General features: G+C 36.1%; 1 protein-coding gene across 2 annotated transcripts in view; it reads right to left on the bottom strand.

The window, feature by feature from the left end:
- Window positions 1-22,202, bottom strand: part of STXBP5L (syntaxin binding protein 5L) — a 423,473-nt gene that overhangs the window by 262,886 nt on the left and 138,385 nt on the right. For both annotated transcript variants that reach the window (XM_069070001.1, XM_069070002.1), the window contains 2 exons: window positions 19,947-20,028; window positions 14,866-14,966 (listed from right to left, as the gene is read on the bottom strand). In XM_069070001.1, the coding sequence (XP_068926102.1) occupies window positions 14,866-14,966; window positions 19,947-20,028 (183 nt within the window). The remainder of the gene's footprint in view (window positions 1-14,865; window positions 14,967-19,946; window positions 20,029-22,202) is intronic.

Below are 22,202 nucleotides of genomic sequence, written 5' to 3'. Positions count from 1 at the left end.
CATGCCTCAACTTTCTTCTCATTCTAATCCATCTTCCTTACACTCACTAAATTGATCTTCCTAAAAAGTAAGTCTCATCATGTCCCCCCAAATACTAAATAAACTCCCATAGCTACTTATTAACAGAAAAGACGACAGAGATGATATGCACCTCATCCCTCATCCTATTTCCAACAGGATTTTGATCTCTCCTGGCAGGTATTTATTTCAGTTAGTTTGGAGATCAGGAGTATCTGCTGTGACAATAACCATTTTAAGACATTGTTCTTAAGTAAATTTTTATGGATCATTGTTATGTCTGGGTGACTGTGGGCTGGGTATGGGAATGGTTAGCTTCCAGCAAAATTTATGAGCTGAATTTTTCCAGATATTTTCAGGTCTATCTTAATAATATGGGGACTAGTCATCTGTTAGTTCATGAAAGACAGACAACATATATCATTCTAGCCACTAAGTCATGTCTTCCTAAGTATTTAATAGATGTAATTTATTTTACAGACTGTACTGTTTGCATCGCACAATTTCTACCATTTTATTGCATAATCCATATTGCCTTGATTTGTTAAGGATAAATTTGAAATTTCTGGTGTCTCTTTTTTGTTTTTGTTTTATACTAATCATTTCTCTGTATGTGTGTAAACTATGTTTAGATATATATGTATGCATTTATACATATGTGTATGTAGAATATATATATATATATATATTATACACCATGGAATATATATATATGAAATAAATAATTTTATCTAAGACATTCAAAAATAGGTAAAGGAAAGTTATGGCTTTTAAATAACTATAAGACATGGTATAGGGCAAAAGGATACTCACATACATACATGCATATATATATATATATGGATATACAAATATAAATATCGCCACTACCTTGCCCATAGAAAACTCCCCTGTAACAAAGAGAAACATTTAAACAAAACCAATCTACACAGCTACTGTGTTGTTGTTCAGTTCTATGAGATCCCATTTAAGGTTTTCTTAGTAATGATACTGGACTGGTTTGCCATTTTCTTCTCCAGCTCATTTTACACATGAAAAAACTGAAGCAAACAGGGTTAGGTGATTTGACCAAGGTCACACAGCCAGTAAGTGTGTGAGGTCATATTTGAACTCAAAAAGAGTAGTCTTCTTGATTTCAGAACTCCAACCACTATGCCACCTAGCTACCTTACTTGACAGGCAACATTAGGAAGTTCTATTTTCCCACTTTTCTAATAAGAGATATTGAACACTGCATTTCTTCTGAGTTAAGTTGCATTTTGATATTGTTTTCATTTACATTATTGTAGTAATTGCATATAGTGGCTTTCTGGTTCTGCTTTCTTTGTTATATATCAATTCATATAAATATTCCCAGGTTTCTCTGAGTCCACATATCTTTTGCTTCTGATGGCAGAATAATATTCTGTTAGGTTCATGTATCACAATTTGTTCAGTCATTCTCCATTCAATGAAAAACCACTTTGCTTTCAGCTGTTACTACAAATGAATGAATGAATGAAAAAAATATTTATTAAGCACTTATAGTGTACAAACCATTGAGTGCTAAGTGCCAAGAATAAAAAGAGAAAAGTCTAACAATTCTTGCTCTCATGGATACCAGGACGTCACAATCTAATGGGGGATATAACACATATAGAAGATTTCATGTGAAAGTCAAATAAAAGGGATCCTTGAGTGCAGCAGCAAAGCAAATGGTAATGCATTGTTTTAAATGCCACTTATCTTGATTAAAATCACATCCATTGACCCATTTCATGGTCAAGGATTCTGATAGTGAGAATTTTGTTTTTTGGTTCTTCAGTAGCTGTGGTTGATGAAGCAGCAAGGGCTACATTAGCACCTGCAGAGGCAGGCAGCTGTTAAGTCTCAATCCCTCAAGGGATGCTCTTCTGAGGGATGCCTACTGACACAGGCTGGAAGCAAGGGCAGTGGTCTAAGAGCTTTTCTCTTCTGAGGGATGTTGGGCTCAGTGTTCTGCATAGTCTCCCTGGGACTCTGAAGGAAATAGAGCTTGAAGTGGTAGTGGGGGTACCTGGCATACGCAGCTTCCTTCTAGTTTCATCAAGGCTACCTTGCCTGGCCTGTATATGCTGCTATAAATATTTTGGTAAAAATGAGTTTTTTCTTGATGTCAGTAACCTGTTTGAGGTGCATAACTAGTACTGTAATTGAAGGATATGAACAGTTTAGTGATTTTTCCCTATTAATTACAAATTATTCTCAAGAACAGCTGTACCAATTCACAGCTCCACCAGCAAGGCCACAGTAAGTGTTTCTTTGCATAGACCTTCCAGCACTAATTTTTTTATTGACTCTGCCAATTTGATGGGCATAAGGTGAAACCTTTAAGCAAACTTACTTTACTTGTTTCTTACACATGATTTGAAACATTCTTTTGTATGGCTGTTTAAACTCCTCTTTTAAAAACTTTCTGTCCTTATCTTTTGACCACTTATCTATTAGTTTTCTATATGTATTGGATAGCAGACTTTTATATGAGATATTTTAAGCAAAGATATTTTGACTCAAAAGTTTCTCTTTTGGTGGCACTGATTTTGTTCATATAATTTATTTTCTCTTTTTTATTTTTTAATTTACATCATTCATTTCCACAAGATTTTGAGTTACAAATTTTCTCCCCATTTTTCCCCAACCCACCACCCCAAAAGAGCAATCCCACTGAATATCCCCTCCCCCAATCTGCTCTCTCCCATATCTTCCTTCATATCCCTTCCGATTTTCCAGTAGGGCATGGTGGAACTCTATGCCCTAGTGCCAGTATAACTTATTTCCCAGTTACATGTAAAATAATAATAATATATTTAAACATTTTATTTTAAAGCTTTGAAATCCAGATTCTTTCCCTTCCTCCCTCATCATCCACCCTTACTGGGAAGATAAGCAATTCAGTATAGGTTATACATGTATAGCTATGCAAAACATTTCCAGAGTGGAAACGTTGTGAAAGACTGACTATATTTCCCTCCATCCTATCCCACCCGCACTTGTTCTGTTCTCTACTTTGATCCTGTCCCTTTTCAGAACTGAGTGCTTCCAACTGCCCTCCCCCCAGCCTGCCCTCCCTTCCATCATCCTCCTTCTCTCATCCCCTTCTCCCCATTCTCCTGTAGTGTGAGATGCCCTAGTTAGTGTGTATGTCATTCCCTCCCCAAGCCAAATTCAATGAGAATAAGGTTGACTTGTTCCCTTTTGCCTTCCTGTTCTTCCCCTCCATTGAACAGTTTTCCTTTGCCTCTTCTATATGAGATAATTTACCCCATTGTGTCTCTCCCCATCTCCTCTCATTATATTCCTCGCTCACCTCTTAATTTCACCTTTTAAGTATCACCCTTCCTATTCAATTGGTCCTGTGCCTTCATCTAGATATACACCTGTACACATATATACACATACTCACATATGTATTCATATGCCCATATACCCTCCTATATAGACATATGTATGTACATATATATATATATATATATATATATATATATATATATATACATTTATATTCCCTTCAACTATTCTCATACTGAGAAAAGTTTCATAAATTACAATTATCGTTTTTCCATGTAGGAATGTTAATAGTTCAACTTTGATAAGTTCCTTATGATTTTTTTCCCTGTTTACCTTCTGATGCTTCTCTTGCTTCTTGTATCTGGATGTCAAATTTTCTATTTAACTCTGGTTTTATCATCAAGAATGCTTGAAAGTCATCTATTTCATTGAATGACCATATTTTCCCCAGAAACAAGATACTAAGTTTTGCTGAGTAGGTGATTCTTGGTTTTAATCCCAGCTCCTTTGACCTCTGGAATAACATGTTCCAAGCCCTTTGATCCCTCAGTGTAGAAGCTGCCAGATCCTGTGTTATCCTGATTGTTTCGACAATATTAAAATTATTTCTTCTTGGCTGCTTGTAATATTTTCTACTTAATCGGGGAACTCTAGAACCTGGCTATAATATTCCTAGGAGTTTTCTTTTTGGGATCTTTTTCAAGATGTGATTGGTGAATTCTTTAAACCTCTATTTTGCCCTCTGGTTCTAAAACATCAGGGAAATTTCCCTTGAGAATTTCTTGAAGGATGATTTCTAGGTTCTTTTTTTGATCATGGCTTTCAGGTAGTCCAATAAGTTTTTAAATTATCTCTCCTGTATCTATTTTCCAGGTCAGTGGTTTTCCCAATGAGATATTTCACATAGCCTTCTATTTTTTTCATTTCTTTGGATCTGTTTAATAATATCTTGATTTCTCACAAAATCACTACCTTCCATTTGCTCCAATCTAATTCTGAAGGAATTATTCTCTTCAGTGAGCTTTTGAGATTCTTTTTCCATCTGGCAAATTTGGATTTTTAAGGCATTCTTCTCCTCATTGCCTTTTTGAGCCTCTTTTGCCATTTGAGTTAGTCTATTTTTAAGGTGTTATTTTCTTCAGTCAAGTTGTTGATTCTCATTTCATAATTTTCTTGCATCATTCTTATTTCTCTTCCCAACTTTTCCTCCACTTCTCTTATTTGGTTTTCAAAATCCTTCTTAAGGTCCTCTATGGCCTGTAACCAGCTCATATTTTTTTTTGGAAGCTTTTGATACAGTGGTTCTGACTTTGTTGTCTTCCTCCTGTTCCATGCTTTGATCCTTTTTTGTCCTCAAAATAGGAGTCTAATGTCAGATTGCTCTGCTTGCTTTCCTTCCTTTGCTTGCTCGTGTTGCCACTCAATTACTTGACTTTTGAACTTTGTGTAACAGTAGAACTCTGCTACTAGGGAGGGGAGCTTTGTCCCAATCACTGGGGTTTTTGCAGCTGCTGGAGTTATTAGTTGAATGCCCTCTCTGAAGCTTCCACATGTTCTGGCAAACTGGTCACACACTCCAGGACCTCCACCCTAGACAGGGATCCAGATCCAAGTAGGTTAAAGCAAGAGGGATTACCCCTCAGACTGGTTGCTTGTTCCCCCTACAATCTGTAGGCCAGGAGTTCTGAAGCAGCCATGTGGCAGCGGCTGCACGGCTGTGGCACCTCAACTACTTCTCCCTCCAGGGGGTAAAGGCTGGACCACACTCCCGAGCTCCCAGTTCCCAAAGTCCATACTGCACTGACATCTCACTTTGTCCTTAGTATCGATGGGCTGATAATTCTGGAAACTGCCACAGATGCTGATGATCTGAAGTCCCTCCAGTCTGAGGCTGGTTGTGGCCACCCTGAGGCTAAAACCTCAGGATCGCATGGGGCTGGACTCAGCTCCCAGAGTGCTGCGCTGGCACCTTCCTACTGGCCTGACAGACTGTCTTCATTGGGAAGTTAGCTACTCTCTGTCATTTTATGGGTTCTGTAGCTCCAAAGTTTGTTTAGAGTCATTTTTTACATGAATTGGAGGAGATGGAAGTTGTTGTCTCGTGGAAGTCCTGTTTCTACTCTGCCATCTTGACTCTGCCCCCCATATTTTTTTAATTGTGTAATTAAAATGGACTTTTGTCATTTGTAATGATTTCTATTATATTAATAATACCCAGTTTGATTACAAAATTCTCCTCTAGCCATAGTTCTGAAGCATAGCTCTTATTCTACTTTTTTAAACATTATGACCTCTTACATTTAGTTACTGTGGAAATACATCAAAAATCTCCTTTAAATCAGCTGAAAATATTAAGAAATAAATATTTCCCCAGTATAAAATCCCTTCTAGGCTATTTTCCCTTTCTCTCAGGTCTAACCCTTTTCTCTTAAGAAAAGGTACAAATGGTCAAGAACAAAAGCCAAAGCCCTGAGAAATGGATTAAGGATGGTAACTTAACTTAGAACAAGAAATCTTCCTTGTTTTTGCTGTTTAGGCAGGCTTGGCTGTAACAATTGCAGGTCATGATATAAAGTCCTTTTGAATATTTGAATCAACTGAAGTATAGTTCATGGGATAATCCTTTGATCACTACTCTCTATGGCAGACCAAACTTTAAACAAAACTGGAGGCTTTTCCATCGTCTTGGAAGAGAGTTTAGAATTTAACATAAATATCCTCTGTCCTTTCAGATATGCCAATCTGCCTATGCAGCACCTACAAGTTTTCAAGTACTATAAATCTTGGGTCACTGCATCGTCACAGTGCATATCTGGTTTCCTAATCTGTAGTAATAACCTGAATTTTCCTGCATCTTTCAGTAGCTACTTCTACAATTTTCCTATGGCATTTGCCAGGCAGAACTCAAAGTCTTCCTCCCAAGGCAGACACGACCAACTGAAAATAACTGTAATTGTCTATAGAGGCTTTCCTCATCCTATACTGCTTGAAGGACAGCCTGTCTCATGACTCAAACCCTTTCCTCAGTTGATACTGAGTCAGTTACTGAAGAAAAGAGCGCCTCCCTTCCCAGTTGTCTCCTCACATCTTATACATCCAACCTTCCTCAACAAGGTACCATCATATTTTGAAAGTCCTGGCTGTATGTAGAGGGCATAGTGACTGATTTCCAAATTATCCCTTATCCAGGTGGCTACATAAACCAAATATATTATAAAATACACATTTTACAGGGCATGCCTGCTTTGGTGATTGCTTTTACAATACAAATTACATAATGCTCCTCTAGGCATATGAGTACTTTAAGAATGGTATCTCAACTCAGCCACAACTGATGGAGAAAACTTAGGACTGGATCAAAATATGGGGAATAAGAAGTGCTAGAAGCCTGAGAAAGTGAGCCAATATTAGATGTTCTAAAAAAAAGAAAGAAAAAAAGTTGATTCTGGAAAATATATACTGATAAGCCTCACATTTTTCCTTGAAAATTCTAGAACAGATTGATAAACAGATGGTTTGTGAATACTTAGCAGATTGAGTAGTGGATCATTAGGACCCAGAATGGATTCCCTAACAATAGGTATATCCTATCTCCTTGTTAAAAGAGTTACTATATTGGTAAATCAGGAAAATTCTATAGACCTAATACATATGGATTTCAACAAAGCATTTGACAACATATTTTATGTTACTCTTATATTTAAGATGGAAATGCAGGCTAGATGACAAACCAATTAAATAGATTAATGGTTGTTTGAATAAGCTCACATAGAGATTATTCAATAGTGAATGTTATCCTAGAGAGTGGCACATAGAGGGGTGCACAGAGCTCTGTCCCTTGCTCTTGACTTACTCAGCATTTTTATCAAAGACTTCTTTGTGGAATTGTTGGATCAGATTGAGATGTAGAGGATGGGTTTATCATTTTTGACTGATAAAACTAGGCTGTAAAGCTCATAAATGAAGAATGGCAGAAACAGGATTCACAAATATATCTATAAAATGAAATTATGGGTTTAAACTGACAAGGCAAAATGTAATGGGGATAAATGTAAGTTGCTTCACTTGAGTTGAAAATATCAGTTGTACAAATACAAAATGATAAACACCTGTCTTAACAGTCCATGTGAAAAAATAACCAAAGGTTTTATTTAACTATATGTTTAATAAGGGTCAATATCATGAATACATCAATTTCATGAATAGAACGAGGGAAAGAGCAGTCTTATTGTACTTTGTACTAATTAGATCACACCTGGACACACTGTATAGGCATTCAGAGAAAGGTGACAAGGACAGAGAAGGATCAAATGATTATGTCATATGAGGATCATCACTTGGTGATTCCAAGTATACTTATTTCCATTAACACTTGTAGGAAATATATGATTATTGTTGTGAATTATCAGAAGGGAGACCAAGTGAACAAGGGTATATAGAATGGAGCTCTAAAGGGAAGGATTGTAATCCAGGGAAGCAGATCTCTGGGTAATATAATCAAATACTTTCAAACAATACACATTTTCAAAGACAGAATTATCTGGGTTTGTGAGTTCATGAACAAATAATAATGAACTTTCTATGACATCAAATGGTCAAGCAGAGACTTGAAGCCTTGAGAAGGATAGTAGTGATGAAAGAAGACATTCTTGATTGGATGGGAAACTGAACTAGAACATTTCTAAAACTCATTCCAACTCTAAGATTAAACAATAGTCTGTTTGGTAAAAATTCATATTAATTGAGGTACCAGCTAAACCACCAGTTTTGCATTCTAGTAAACAGATCATTGCAACATGTTAGACCTATAAGGTTTTACTATTATTATAAATGAATAAAGACCATATTCATTTGTGTTCTAAAAGTAAAATCATAACCATTCAAATTTATACAGCATCTTTCCCCAAAGGAATAAAAAACATTTTACAAATAATCATTGCAATTTTCTCCCTTCAGCTCCACAGGACACTTCAACATGCTCTCCAGCCCAGGAAAGGCAGAGAATTCTTCCCTTAATAATTCTGCAGGGAAGGAGATGAATGTTCTATCCTCATCTCAATTCACAAAGGGCATCCCTCTGTGGTTTTAAGTAGTGGGCTGAATATCTCATTACTTCTCATACTGTGAAGTGAATAGGAAAGGGGATTGTTACATCCATTTTGCAGATGGAGAACTTCAGGCATAAACATGTCCATGGCCACACAGTAAATCAGGGTAGAGTTGGATGAAATTAAAACTTTCTGATTCATAGCCCAACTCTTACTGAATAGAACAAGTGTTTTTGGAAATTACATTTTTCACATCCCATTCAGATGTGGGACTGTGTAGAGAGAACTGAAGGTTACCTTAGAGGCACTCTTGCTTGTAATCATTATTATAATGAAATACAAAAAAAACCCAGACTAATAAAACATTGCAATCATTTCTTTTGTCTATATAGTACACTAGTAATGGGAAAGCAAGAGAAAACCAAAATCTGTGAAACATATATTGAAAAAATATATAACAGTCCTTCCCTATGGAATTATGATAATTAAATTTCTGTTGAGCACTGACTATATACCAAGAGTACTAGGCACCTTGTCAGGGTGAAGAGGGGAGACACAAGAGAAATATTAAGACAATACCTGCCCTTGGAGAATTTATCTACTAGTTTGGGAGAGAGAATTAAAAACAAAAAGAGAAAAATACAATATAACAATTAATTTCCAAACCTAGGGTTCTTAACTTGGGGTTTATACACTTGCTTTTAAAAAAAGATATTTTGATAATGGTGCATGTGTATACACACATATGGTTTCCTTTGTAATCCCATTTATTTTATCTTATGAATTTAAAAACATTATTCTGTGTAGGGTGCAATAGACTTCATCAGCCTGTCAATAGGCTCCATGACACAAAGAAGATTAAGAACCCTTTAACTAAACTATGGGGTAGGAACTATAAAAATTCTACCAATTTACATGAGTTTACATGAAAAAAAATGGGCATGGGGAGGAGGGGTTGGAGAGGATTCAGAAAATATGGAATTTAATCATAGTTTTAAAGGATAGATATAATTTGATGAGACAGAGAGGAGAGGAGAAGGGATTTCAAATAGGAAGAAAAAGTGGAATAGTATTTGCACAGATATAATAGTATGTGCACCAGCCCAGTTAGAGAGGAAGATATGTGTTGAAGAGTAATTGAAAATATTATTAGATACAACCACCTTGAGCATAGCATAGCTGCATGATTAATTTAAAAAAAATCCACCTGCAATACTGAAATAGTGTCTTTTCCCTACATTAAATTATTAGCCAAAATGGAAAAATCCTTCCAGCATTTCTATTATGTTCTATTTTCATTATCAGCAAGAGTGGAACCAATATATTTGGACACTTAAAATCCTAAATTCTGATGGCACTTAAGAAAATGAAGTCAGGGAAAATAGCAGGACCAGAACAAGAATAAATAAAACATTTCTGTACTGGAGGCAACACAATCTTTAAATAACTGAGGGATGATTTTTGTGATATCTGGAAAAGATTCCAAAAGATGGGAAAAATCACTGACCATCTATTATAGTTTTTAAGGTGATCGCAAGAATATCAGTAACTACTCAACCACTTACGTTTTTGTCTCTATGAAATCTTTATGAGAATGATCTACATATATGTCTAGGGTAACTGATGAAAATACGAGAAGGAAACAAGTAGGCTTTTGTAAATGGTTTTCTACAGAGGACTCCTTCACAGTCACAGAACTGACTGAAAGCAATAAAGAACTCAAGATTATATCCACTGTATTTACTGTATAATGATTTTTAAAGGATTTCACTCTGAAGAACAAATTATAGACTTAAACTAGCCTCAAAAATGGCATCTCCTTGTATATGTTAAGATCATATAATATTCCTTGCTAGATGCAGTCACAGAGATATTTTTTCAACAATCCTATGATGGTCATCAAAAGCCTGCCCTAAGCAAGAAAATAGACAAGCTAGTGATAGATATTTTCCACTCTCATAAAGTATGACCTCCACAAAATCAAATAGAAAAGAGGTTCCCTTGAGACAGTGAAGTCCTATATGTGCCCCTGTTTTTGGATGACTAATACTAACTGCATGAGTCCAAGGATACTATAGGGGCCAACAATGACTCAAAAGAGTGTGGTCTAAGAATCTACAGGACACAGTTTTCCTGACTATGACACAGAAGTAGCCTACTAAATTAGTACATAGATAGATATACACATATAGATGAATAATTTTTTTTTGCATAGGCAGAAGACTTTGAGCGTGGTCCAGATTTTAACAAAAGGAAAGGAGTGGACTAGACTACATTTAGGAAGTCATATAGCACATTCAATGAATATGACAGAAAAATCTATCTTTTAATATTAATATTCTTTCAGTGGTGTTATAGGTCTGTAAATCATGGAACATCACAATCTCTGAAGAATTAAAATTTCAGGTGACTCAAAAGACAAAGGCAAATCCCTGGGGCATTTCCCTGAACATCTCTCTCTCCACTGAGACATCAATTTATTAATGCCCACTCTACAAATACAATCATACAACTAAATTTATATTGACCCAACTGTATCACTGGGGAAGGAGGTGGCTCAGTGGATAGAGTACCAGCCTTGGGGTCCAAACGAGGTGAGTCCTAATTCATAGACACTTATTAGCTGTGTGACCCTGGACAAGTCACTTAACTGTTTGCCTCAGTTTCCTCATATGTAAAATGATCTGGAGATTTAAATGGCAAAACCACTCCAGTATGTTGCAAGAAAACCCCAAATATTGTCACCAAGAAACAGATCCAACTACTTAACAAAACAACAATAACAAACTATACCATCACCTTGCCCACAATAAGCAAGTTGTCTCTTGACAAATGGAGTAGAATTGGAGATACTGCCTAGATGTTTCCTATGCTGAAATAAAGTATATCACTTTAATGATGATGATGATAATAATAAATATAATTATAATAATTATAGATCATATATATGTTACTTTATAATTTAAAATTTGCTTTTCTCACAATTCTGCAAAGTAAAGAGAACAAAAATAATAAAATTTACCTCTATTTGGAATAAGAGGATTGTAGAAGGTAACTAATTTGCCCAATAGCACTTCAAAATGAGCCAAGACTCAACCACCACTTCTGTTTACTTTAAGACTAGAGTTTTTTCCAGTGCACCATTCTAACTCTCTATTTCCTAGACAATGTCCATACTCAAAGGGGGCTAAAAGTAAGGGTGATTTCTACCAATTGGTAGCAGAGAATCATAGAAAGAATTCTAGAAGACTCAAAAGAACTGAATTCAAGTTTCCCTTTTACTACTTTCTGGATGTCATTTTACAGAGTAGTAATTCTGTATTATTCTATATTCTATAATATTTTTCTAATGGAATTCTATGGAAAGTTCCTCTGCATTGTTACTACTGCTTGTAATGGCAAGCAAAGAAGTAGTCAACACCTTGTTTCAGCTATTTAGTTGGCACCTTATTTCAGTTCAAATTTCTTCTGAGCCTTGCCCACAACTGAGAAGCAGAACTTGTGAACCCCACAAGTTATGAACCCTAGAACCTGTGAACTCTTGTTGCTGATGCAACAGGAAGGGGAGGAGCTAATGATCATATATATGAGACCCAGACTGGAGAGAGCAAAACTGAGAAGGGAGTTCTTGGGGTGGAGAAGGAGAAAACTTGTGGTATCCCAACACTCTATGTTTGTCTGTTCTGTCTGCGTTGATATTTGTTTGTGATACTTTCTACAGAAGCCCTGGGACCTTACTAGAAGCCCTGAAAGAGGACTTTCTGGTTGTCTGTTCACAGAAGTTCTGGGGGAGGATTTTGGTGGTCCTGGGACTTTACTGGTGATTTGTATTGACCTCCAGAACCTTGTTTGTGGGTATTTGTTGATTTCTATGTCGATGATTTGTGCTGACCTCTTGGACATTGTTTGTGGGTCTGTGTTGATTCCTATACTGATGATTTGTGTTGAGTTCTCAGACCTTGTTGGTGGGTCCGAGTTGATTTCCCAGGTAGATAGTGAATTGATGATGGTGCTGGCAATGTGAATGAATATTATTGTGGCTCTGTTAAGCTTTGTCTTCCCAGAAAAAGGAACTGTGAAGGACTTTATGTGTACTGGACACTGTGAGCTTCAATATGGAAAGAGAACTGGACAAGGAACTGAATGAAGAACTGTACAAAGAGCTGGACAACGAACTAGGAGATGCCTGACTTTGAACCCAGGTGACAGTTGTGTAGATGTGGGCAGGAGCTGGAACTATGGAAGAGGAAACATGGAAGCTGAGAGCCAACCTTGAGTAAAGATGAAAAGATCTCTTCTTGGGTACTTGATGTTGACTGAGAAGATTATGATTTACTGTGACCTAGGGGTGGAGAACTTTGACCTTTGTACTTTGTGTCCATTAAGGAGGCAAGCCTCCTTAAGGATGATTGAATTAAGGACTTACTAAATGATTGAGTTACTAAATGAATGTACTTTGTTTAAAACTATGTGGCCACTTTGGTGAAAACTATGTGATGAGGTGTTATGTCATAATATTGTTAATGCTTCACTTTGATTTCTGTGAATGTTTTGCTTTAATTTACTGCTGAATAAATAGAGAGTTCACTATATTATATAATCAGAACCTTGAAGCTGTTCACAGCAGCAGCCCTCTGGAAAGCTGCTTGTGCTTGGCTTTACACTACTCTGTATTATTATTACCAATAATACAATTAACAATTACTAACTAATCCTTGTTAGGTGAAAAATGATTTTTCTAATATCCAACCTCCCCCTATAATGGCAAGTAAACAAGTACTTAGTGCCTTGTTTCAGTTGAGCCTTGCCTGTGATTAAATCAAGTTTTTGTTTAGAAACAGAACTCTGAAACCCACAGTGAGAGGGACTTGCCAAAGACAGGAACAGGAAGGACACAAGAGGTGGGCAGAATAGGGAGGAGCTAATGATCATATAAAAGAGAAGCACATGCTGGGAGGGAGAAGAACTGAGAAGGGAACACTCTTGGTGGCTGGCACTCTGTCTGTTCTGTCCATGTTGATTTGTGTTTGTAATACTTTGCACAGAAGCCCTGGGACCTTACTGTAAGCCCTGAAAGAGGATTTTCTTGTTGTCTGTTTACAGAAGTCCTGGAGGAGGGTTTCAGAGGTCTTGGGACTACACTGACAATTTGTGTTGAGTTCTCAGACCTTGTTTGTGGATCTGTGTTGAGTTCTCAGACCTTGTTTGTGAGTCTGTGTTGATTTCACAGGCAGATAGTGAGTTGATAATGGTGCCGGCAATGTGCATGAATGTTGTTTTGGTTCTGTTAAGCTTTGTCTTCCCAGAAAGAGAAACTGGGAAGGACTTGAGGTGGACTGGACACCATGAGCTTCAATACAGAACAGGAGCTAGATGAGGAACTGGACAAGGAGATGGACAAGGAGCTGAGAGCTGCCTGCCTGTGAATCTAGGTGACAGTTAGGTAGATTCAGGCAAGAACTGGACGCATAAAAGAGGAACCATGGAACCTGAGGGCCAGTCTCAAGCCAAGATGAAAAGACCTCTCCTTGGGTACTTAGTTTTGACTGAGAAGATCATAATTTACTGTGGCTTAGGTGTGGGAGAACTTTGTACTTTGTACCTTGTACCCCTTAAGAATGATTGAGTTAAGGATGATTGGACACCAATCTCCAGTCAAGAAAAAAGAAGACTTTTTGACTGAGAGCTTAAGACAATGTGACCTAGGGGAGGGAAAACTTTGACCTTTATACATTGTGTCCCTTAAGGAGGATTGCTCTTTTTGGATGATTAAGTTAAGGACTTATTGAATATTTTTTGTTTAAAACTATGTGGCCACTTTAGTGATAAGTTTTTATGTTTATACCAATGTGAATACTTTACTTTGGTTTCTGTGAATGTTTTGCTTTATTCTATAACTAAATAGAGAGTTAACTATATTATGTGATCAGAACCTTAGAACTATTCACAGCAACAGTCCTCTGGAGAGCTGCTCATGCTTGGCTTTACACACCCTCACCAGCTAGGTAACATATTTAACATATTTACAGTTAGGTCAACAATAATATTATTAGTGTAGATTCCAGGGCATATGCCAAAAAACTGAATTCTACTAATAGTTTTGGTTCTATTTTGGATTAACACTAAAATAATCCCTACATAACAGAGTCGTGTGAAGCCCTCCAGTAATCCCAGTTCATAAACATCACTGTTCACTAATAAGGGAATTCCAATTAATAGGATTGATATTTGAAATAGTGACCAGATTAAAAGTGAATTCAAGTAGATTCACATGAAATAAAATGTGTACCTCTATGGAAGATTTTCAGGAAGACATGGACAAGAAAGTTACACAGGCCAATCAGAAATAGATGAACTAAGATATGCACTGCTGAAGAGAGTACCCACATTTCATTTTTTCAGAAGACATACAAAACGGCTGATATGAAATTTGCTCACAAAATAATTTCTGGTATGGACTAAGAAATATCTAGAATTGATCATGTATCCTTACCGTTCTCGGTTAAATTTAAGAGAATGTAGAATGGCTGGCCGTTTCTGCCTAAGGTTCCATAAATGAAGTGTTTCATCTGAGCTTGCACTGACCAAAGCACCCTGCATCAAAAAACAAGATATAAATTAATGGTGAATAATTAGCTAACATTTAGGACTCATCGAACAGCACAAACACTCAGATAATTTACTGAATTTTTCACTTTTCAGTCTGCAATGTGGTTCCTAAGACACAGGGTGTAGGATAAAAATAAAAACTAATTATGATAATTATTAAGAATAATAATAGAATACCGGGCTCAGACACTTAGCACCCACCCAGAAACACCTGGCCATGTAACCTTGAGCAAGTTACTTAACCCCAATTGCTTAGGGGTGGCCAGGTGGCTCAGCGAGTAAGAGCACCAGCTCCAGTGTCGGGATGACCTGGGGATCAAATATGGGCTCAGATACTCAGCACCACACCCAGAAATAACTGGCCGTGTAATCTTGAGCAAGTTACTTAACCCTGATTGCTTTAAAAAAAAGAATAGATTAATAATTAAATAGAACATAACAATATAATATACATGGTGCTGTGATGTTTTTTAAGTACTTTATATAAACTTATTTCATTTGGACCCAAAATTGCTATAGATATTCTACCCATTTTACAGTTGAAGTACCTGAGACTCAGAAAGATTAAGTTATTTGCCCAAGGTCACATAGTGTAAAGGTAGAATTTGAACACAGATCTCTACTCTAGAGATTTTTCTACTCTTTCATGTTAATGTACAAATAAAAGAGGTAGCAGAGCTACTATACTCTGCACTCCTTGAACCATATCTGGGATATCACATTCCATTCTGGAAGGCGACATTTGAAGAGGGCCATTGACAAGTTGGAATGGTCTTCTTTAATACAATAAGCACAGAGAGCAAAGCTGAGATTCTCAAAAATAAACCAAGTCAGTGACTATGCAGTAGACAGAATTGAACGTATCTCCAAATAAACTGACAGTAAATCAGTTTAAACCCAACTAAGACTAGACACTAATAAATAGGAGGAAAAAAGTCTGCAACCTTGTTTCTGTTAAGATTCTTGTTGGATACAGTGACACATGCCTGCAATCCCTACTACTGGGGATGTTGAGATTGGTGGTTCACTTAAGCTCAGGAGTTCTGAGCTGCTGTGGGGTTAAAGAGGAACTGGTGTCAGGGCAGCTAGGTGGCACAGTGAATAGAGCACCAGCCCTGGAGTGAGAAGGACCTGAGTTTAAATCCGGCCTCAGACACTTAACACACACACACACACACACACACACACACACACACACACACACACACACACACAAACTACCTGTATGACCTTGGGAAAGTCACTTAACCCTAGTTGTCCTACCTTCCCCCTCCAAAAAAGAAAAGCAAAAAAAAAAAAAATTTAACTGGTGTCCATGATAAATCTGGTACCAATACAGTGAGTCCCTGGGACGGGGGGCAGGAGGGAGCACCAGTCTGCCTAAGGAGGGGAGAATGGGCTCACATCAGTGGCCAAAGTTTCCATATCAATTAATAGTGGCATCAGGCCCATGAGAGTTCATTATTGTACTTATAGCCTGGATGAGATAGGAAGAGCCAGTTTCAAAAAATACTTAATCTATTTCTAAAATGTTTTATCTTTAATTTTTTTTAATTTTTGATAACTATTCAAATACAATTTTAAAAACAGAAGCAATGCAGGTAAGACTAAATCCTTTATTAGAAACTATTACCTGCATATTTAGGAAATAAGTATTTTTACTCTAGCATAAACCACTTTGGCAAAGTGTTCCCTGTATTAACCATCCAAGGAACCCTTGTCCATTATGGGAAAGGTAGTTAAAAGGATATATGCCTCAAAACATAATGTTTTATTTTGCTTTTTTTCTGGAGGGCAATTGGGGTTAAGTCACTCCCCCAAGGTCAAATGGCTATTATGTCTGAGGCTGGATTTGAACTCAGGTCCTTCTGACTCCAGGGCCGTGCTCTATTCACTGTGTCACCTAGCCACCCCTCAAAACATAAAGTATTTTTTTCTCTTTTCTTTATTGATTAAATATGCACACACATACATGTGTATGTGTAGATAGGTGGATAGATAGGTAGATAAGTAGATGGATAGATGGATGGATGAATGGATAAATAGAGATAGATAGATAGATAGATAGATAGATAGATAGATAGATAGATAGATAGAGATAGATAGATAGATAGATAGATAGATAGATAGATAGATAGATAGATAGATAGATAGATAGATAGATAGATAGTAGATAGCAGATAGCAGATAGTAGATAGATATTACTGCCCTTTTCCAATGGCTTCAACAGGGCAGTGGAAAGATCACTGACACTAGAGCCAGAGAACCAAGGCTCAGATGTTGCCTCAGAAACTGACTGTATATATGAACTTGGACAGGTGATGGAAACTTTTTGGGCTCTAATTCATTCATCTGTAAAAATGAGAAGCTTGGAAAACATGATCTCTGAGCACTTCCTAGATCTAGATTTATGACCTTCTGATCCTAAGTATAGTTAAATTACAGAATTCTTAAGAAAACAATTTTTACATATCTAACACTGAGATAATTTTGCCTATGGAATATCAACAAAGGACGAGACTCCTAAGTTTTGATCACAAATAGGATAAGACCCATCTTTATGACAAGAACTGGGTTCAAATCCCATCTCTGACTCTAACAATCTGCATCTATGGGAAATAATCAAAAGCACTTGGACTGGCTATATTGCCCCCAAGAGCATGCTAAGATAATGGTTGAGGTGGCAGCATCACTATGACCAGAATGAGTCATGCTGCATTTCATAGACAGGAAAACCTTCCAGAAACTGGTTAATTCCTTCCCAGACAAATTGGGCCTGTTCAGAATAAAAAGTAGCTTCCTATTACTAGCAGGAAGCATATCACGGTTCGAATAAAATTTGGGTTACAATGAGTATAGGTTTAGTAAAAATTACTTCCCAATCAAATACAAAAAGATATTGTTATAAAGTGTGTGAGTTATAAAGATTGTTGTAAAGTATCATTATAAAGCATGTGAGTTATAAAGTAAAAAGTGTCACTCTGAGAGACACATAAGAGACCCTAATGCTTGGTACTTCCTGACATAGATGTGGTTGTCACCTCCATGATAACATGAATGTCTCTCAAGTGAAGGACTCTCTTGCTTTGGCATGTCAGTGCTCAAGCACAGTCCTTGCTAACAGAGCTAAAATTATTGATCAAATAAGAATGTGCAGGTTCTCTCTTTTTATATCCAAAATGAATGAAATTATTATATGGCCATTGGGTGACTTGGATAAGGCATTGAATTAACAGATAAAATTAGAGCTATTACACCAGAGGAAAGTACTAAGGAAACCGTTTCAAGATAATTTTTATGAACGGAAAACTAGGCAGCAGGTAGGAGAATCCAAGACAGAAATCATGGAATTAAAGGATATGGGTACTAGATGAGACCTTAGAAAACATTTAGTCTATTTTCCTATTTTCCTCCACATTATAGTATCAAATTTGACTGAATAATTTCAATGGTAGGGCACTCACTATTTCATAAGGTACTACATTCCATTGGAGTTTATTAGCTCTACCTAATCAAAATTTATTCCTTATATTACACTGAAGTTTGTTTCTAGACATATCATATGTCCCATTTGGGCTTTCTATAGTTACAAAAATATGTTTTATCTATTTTCTGTATCACAACCTTTCAAATATTCAAAGATAATTATGATGGCACTTTTAGTCTTCTCAGGACCAAGTACTCCTATTTCCTTCAACTGTTGATGTTTTTGAAACCCCTCATTATCCTTGGTCATCTTCCCTAAACATTATCTCTCATTTTCTCTTCATCTAGCTTGGGCTTTAATCACATCTCAGCTATGTTTGTTCAGCCCTTCCCAGCTTGAAAAAAAATTACCCTTCATATAATTAAAAGAGAAAATATGCAGTTCTGATTTTTTTCTGTCATCTGATAATTTGCCTTTTATAAAAATTTCCTCTGAAACAATGGGTTCATTCTTTTCTTCTTCTTGAAAAGAGATAGGCACATATGTGTACATACACACATACACTCACAAATAGGATATACACAGAAATGTGTACATATATATGTGTGTATATCTATATATATTTATATATCTATAATGAAATGAACATAGAACATTCCCCAAAAGGCATTCAGCAGCCCCTTCCTTTTTTCCCATGGCACAGGACTCCCAACTATGAGGTTCCCATTGCAGCATGACAAATTAACCAAGGTGCTACCAAGGAACACAGGTGAGTGACTCAGTACATATTTGTTTTAGTTCCACTTCTGTAACTAACTGGATATGTGACCTTAGTCAAGATCTAACTGAGCCTCAGTTTCCTTAGGCAATTGAAGAGATGATCTCTAAAAATCACTTCCAGCTCTAAAATTACATGAGTGGATGTCTTGCCCCTTCAAGGAGCTCTGGATGATTCCAGAACCACCCTAAAGGGCCACATCTGGATCAAGAAGCGCTTGGGAAGGTCAGGAATTTCTGTTTCTTGTCTGGCATTGGTTTGGCAGTGCTAACCTGTGCCCATTAACAAAGGGACATTCACTTTTGTGGTAACTATGAATATATAAACATTGATATGCATAAACCCAGAAATTCATGGACATACAGAATCAAAAGAGGCAAGTTATAAAGATTTAAAAAATAATTAATTTCTTAGGTAAATTAGGGATCAAACAGCCTAAAAAAATTTGAGGGCTAAATAACAAACTACCAATAGGTGAGAGACAATAAGTGAACCAACTCCAATATACCTACTTTCTATATTTACTGCTTAAATGTCTACATCTAAACATTAGGCCAAATGTTTAACAATGAAAACTTTATTTAGATTCTATTTTTCTTAAAGTATAAAAGGCTAATTAACTAAAACAAAGGCACCTTGCTTTATGCACAGTGCACATTCCTGGAAATGCTATGTAAAACTTTTTTTTTAATCCATTTAGAATTAACTAGATGATGTAAGTTTGGACAAAATTATGTACTTACTGTCAACAAATCCTTACCTCATTGATTAAGAACTGAAGCTGCAGTACCGCTGCACCACTTTCATGTTGGCAATAACAATCAACACCAGGCCTGCCCAATCTGTTATAGTCAAAGTTAAGGATTCTAAAAATTTTTATCAGTGAGATCAGCAAAAATTTAAAAAGTAATCTATTAAGTAATTAATTTTTGTTTTTAAAATATTCTAATTTTTATTGAAAACAGAGTAAAATATAGCTTTTCATTTACTCTAAATTACACACATTATTTGAACTAGCAATGAGAGATTGGAGTAGCACAGCCTCAGTCTTCTTTAGTTTTCTTTTGGTGAATTTCTCCTTAAAATATTTCAGTTTATCCTGGCAACATATAATAAATTTCAATTTAAGATCCATATTGTGGGAAGTAGAGATGATACAATTAGAATTTAAATTAATGTCAATTTCAGAAAATGAAATTTAAGTTCTCCTATATGAACTTGGCAAAGAAAAATTTAAAAACAAATAAGACCAGATAGATTTACAAGTAAATCAAACATTTAAGGAACTGTACATTTTAATATTACATAAACTACAAAAACAGGAAAAGGAATCCTATTCAATTCTTTCTATGTACTATCTTAATACCTAAACCAGGAAGAAACAAATCAGAGAAAGAGAACTACAGACCAATATTCTTAATGAAAGCTGATTAAAAAAATTTAAATGAAGTTTTAACAAAGAGGCTACAGAGACATATCAAAAGATTATATACTATGCCCAGAAGCATTTATATCAGTAATACACAATTGGTTTCACATTAGGAAAACTCTAAACACAATAGATTATAGTAATAAAAAATCAATATCATATCATTATATCAAAACAGAAAAAACTTCCAATACAGCATCCATTTCTGTTAAAAGCACTAAGAAACATAAGAATAAATGGATATTTCCTTAATATGGTAAATGATTATCTATACAAAACTAAGACTCAGGATTACATGTAATAGAGATAAACCAGAGGCTTTTCCAATCAAGTCGGGGGAAAACAAAGGCATTAATAATCACCACCATTATTTAAAAACATACTAGCCATAGCAATAAAATAAGAAAAAAGGACAGAATAATAGGCAAAGAAGAAACAAAATTGTTGCTTTTTGCAGATAATATGATGGTCCATGTAGAGAACCCTAAAAAGTCAAACTAAATAAATTATCTGAAAAATAAAACAACTCTAGCATAAGAAGATGATACAAAATAAACTCACACAAATTGGCATTTCCATATATTACCAACAAAATAAACAAGATTTTGATAAAGAAATTACTTTCAAAACAATTACAGATTGTATAAAATATTAAGGAATCCATCTACCAAGATGGAATGGGAATTTGAAGATCTTCCCTGTCCCTTAATAACCTGGGGGGGAGTTTGAAGAACTCCCCTGCTTTAAAAGTAAACCCTGCCCCCTAATAGACTGAATGTAATTACATGGAGCCTGTGATGGAGGGAATTTGATGAAGGGAAGCAGAGCCCACAGGAAGTTTCCCTGCTGTCAAGATAAATTCTGCCCCCTAATAGGCTGAATGTCGTCACATGGATCCTGTGGTGTGAGGAGTTTTGCTGAAGGGAAGCAGAGACCACAGGAAGCTCATTCAGAGCTAGCCAGACATTGGGAGAGAGAGAGGATGCTCATTAAGGCAATAAAGAGGTTTGTGAGTATGTATTGATCTTGTATTGGTTTGTGGGAAGGCTGAAGGAGGCTGTGGCTCTTAGTGTTATTATGGCTTCTGAATATCTTTGGTACTATGATGGAATTGGCTTACTGGTTTTGGGATTCAGTTTTCTGGTGTCTAAATAAATGTTTCAGTTCTATCCTCTATATGGAGAATTTGGTATATTTTGCGATCAAACGTCATGTGATACTTATAGTCACAAGTCTTTATTGTGATTTTAGGCACTGTAAATATTGCATTGGTGCTACAGAAGATAGACACAGGAATTATACAAAGACAGTACCACTCTTCACAGAAATAAAAGCAGACATAAATAAGTAGTGATAGAAATTTCTTATAATTTGGGCCATGACAAAATAATGAAAATTTTACAATTACTGAAATTAATTTACTTATTCAGTAACATACCAATTGGACTCCCAAAGGTCTATTTTAGAGATCTAGGAGGAAAAAAAGTAATAAAATTTATCTAAAAAACCAAAGGTCAAGATTCTCGAAGAATGTCAAGGGCATTTTTTAAATGGACAAGAAATATCTAGCAGTACTGGATCTTAAAC

Source organism: Petaurus breviceps, unplaced genomic scaffold (assembly GCF_028583685.1).
Source record: "Petaurus breviceps papuanus isolate PSGF00001 unplaced genomic scaffold, PetGlider_PUasm1.0 90792, whole genome shotgun sequence".
Classification (NCBI taxonomy): domain Eukaryota; kingdom Metazoa; phylum Chordata; class Mammalia; order Diprotodontia; family Petauridae; genus Petaurus; species Petaurus breviceps.
This window is presented reverse-complemented; position numbering and strand designations above follow the sequence as displayed.